The following is a 1,164-nucleotide window of genomic DNA, read 5'->3' as shown; positions in this document are numbered from 1 at the left end:
ATGATGCTGAAAATTCAGCTTTGCATCACAGGAATAAATAAAATTGAAAAACATTAACATAGAAAACGGTTATTTAAAATTGTAATAATATCTCACAGTATTACTGATTATACTGTATTTTTGGTCAAATAAGTGCAACTTTGGTAAGCAGAACAATAAAATGTATGTTATATTAGCTGTAAAGTTGTCTAAATCATCCTTTCTACTTTTCTAGAGGATAAATGTCTGATTATGCAGGCCCAGATGGAAAACAAAAAATAAAGTCTGCAGATTTTATTTTGGTTTCCCACAATAATAAAAAACCACAATAATGCCCCTAATATACTGAACTACTAAAATGGCATTATATAACAATTTTATTAAAATAATTTCTTTCATCAGAATACATGGCTAACTACATCCACCAGAAGAGGCCATGCCAAATTTTGACCACTTGGTTACGTCATTGTTGTGCGTGCTTATGTCATTGTTTACATGTTCATAAAGAGAAGGTTAGAAGGCCACTTCATCATGCTAGTCACTCCCAAAGTCTTGCAGCTGAAGCAGTTCAGTCATACTTTAACTTTTAATCCCATTGCAATGCCTTGCCCCATGGACTTCCATTATTCTTTGAAACTGAAGTTAGAAGCAAGTTTATTCTATTATACTTTGAGAGAAAGATGGCTAGAGGGCAGCAGAAGACGTCTGTGCTTTCTTCTACCTATTTCTAATGGTGAAAATAAGCCCTGAGGCTACATGGGCCCAAACCAAATCTATCTGATGTTTTTAGTCTCTGGTACCACGAGCTATAAAGCCCTATTTCACAGGCTGGTAAACATCCGAAAATCCCCCAAAAATCAAAGAAGATCTTCACCTGAAAGAAGACAGCCATGGCGGCGATGATTCGTCTCTCCTTTATCGCGGTGCTCAGACTGTCAAAATCATCTGAATTGTAGAAATAAATCTGCATCTATGAGGCAAAGAGATGAGAACATGGTTTTATAACTGCATTCTTATTTGACAGGGTATGAAACGGCTCATACTAATGTTCTGCTTTGACTTTCCTGTTTGGTAAACACAATGCATTGTGGTATCGAAATTGGTACAGTAGCGCGGTCAAATCCTCACGAATTGATATCATCTTCACACACACAATAACGGCATATCTGTCATATCCTACTTCTC

The 1,164-nt window shown here is 36.3% G+C and overlaps 1 protein-coding gene across 1 annotated transcript in view; it reads right to left on the bottom strand.

The window, feature by feature from the left end:
- The window catches only part of LOC107577122 (receptor-type tyrosine-protein phosphatase gamma-like), a gene marked incomplete at both ends in the record, with an annotated part of 3,551 nt that extends 2,602 nt beyond the window's left edge, over window positions 1–949 (bottom strand). Inside the window, one exon of the mRNA XM_016263233.1 lies at window positions 854–949. Coding sequence (XP_016118719.1) covers window positions 854–949 — 96 coding nt within the window. The remainder of the gene's footprint in view (window positions 1–853) is intronic.
- Window positions 950–1,164: the final 215 nt, after the last annotated feature.

The sequence above is a fragment of the Sinocyclocheilus grahami genome, unplaced genomic scaffold, assembly GCF_001515645.1.
Source record: "Sinocyclocheilus grahami isolate Dianchi unplaced genomic scaffold, SAMN03320097.WGS_v1.1 scaffold5169.1, whole genome shotgun sequence".
NCBI lineage: Eukaryota > Metazoa > Chordata > Actinopteri > Cypriniformes > Cyprinidae > Sinocyclocheilus > Sinocyclocheilus grahami.
The sequence above is the reverse complement of the archived record's forward strand: the minus strand, read 5'-3'. Positions and strand labels throughout refer to the sequence as shown.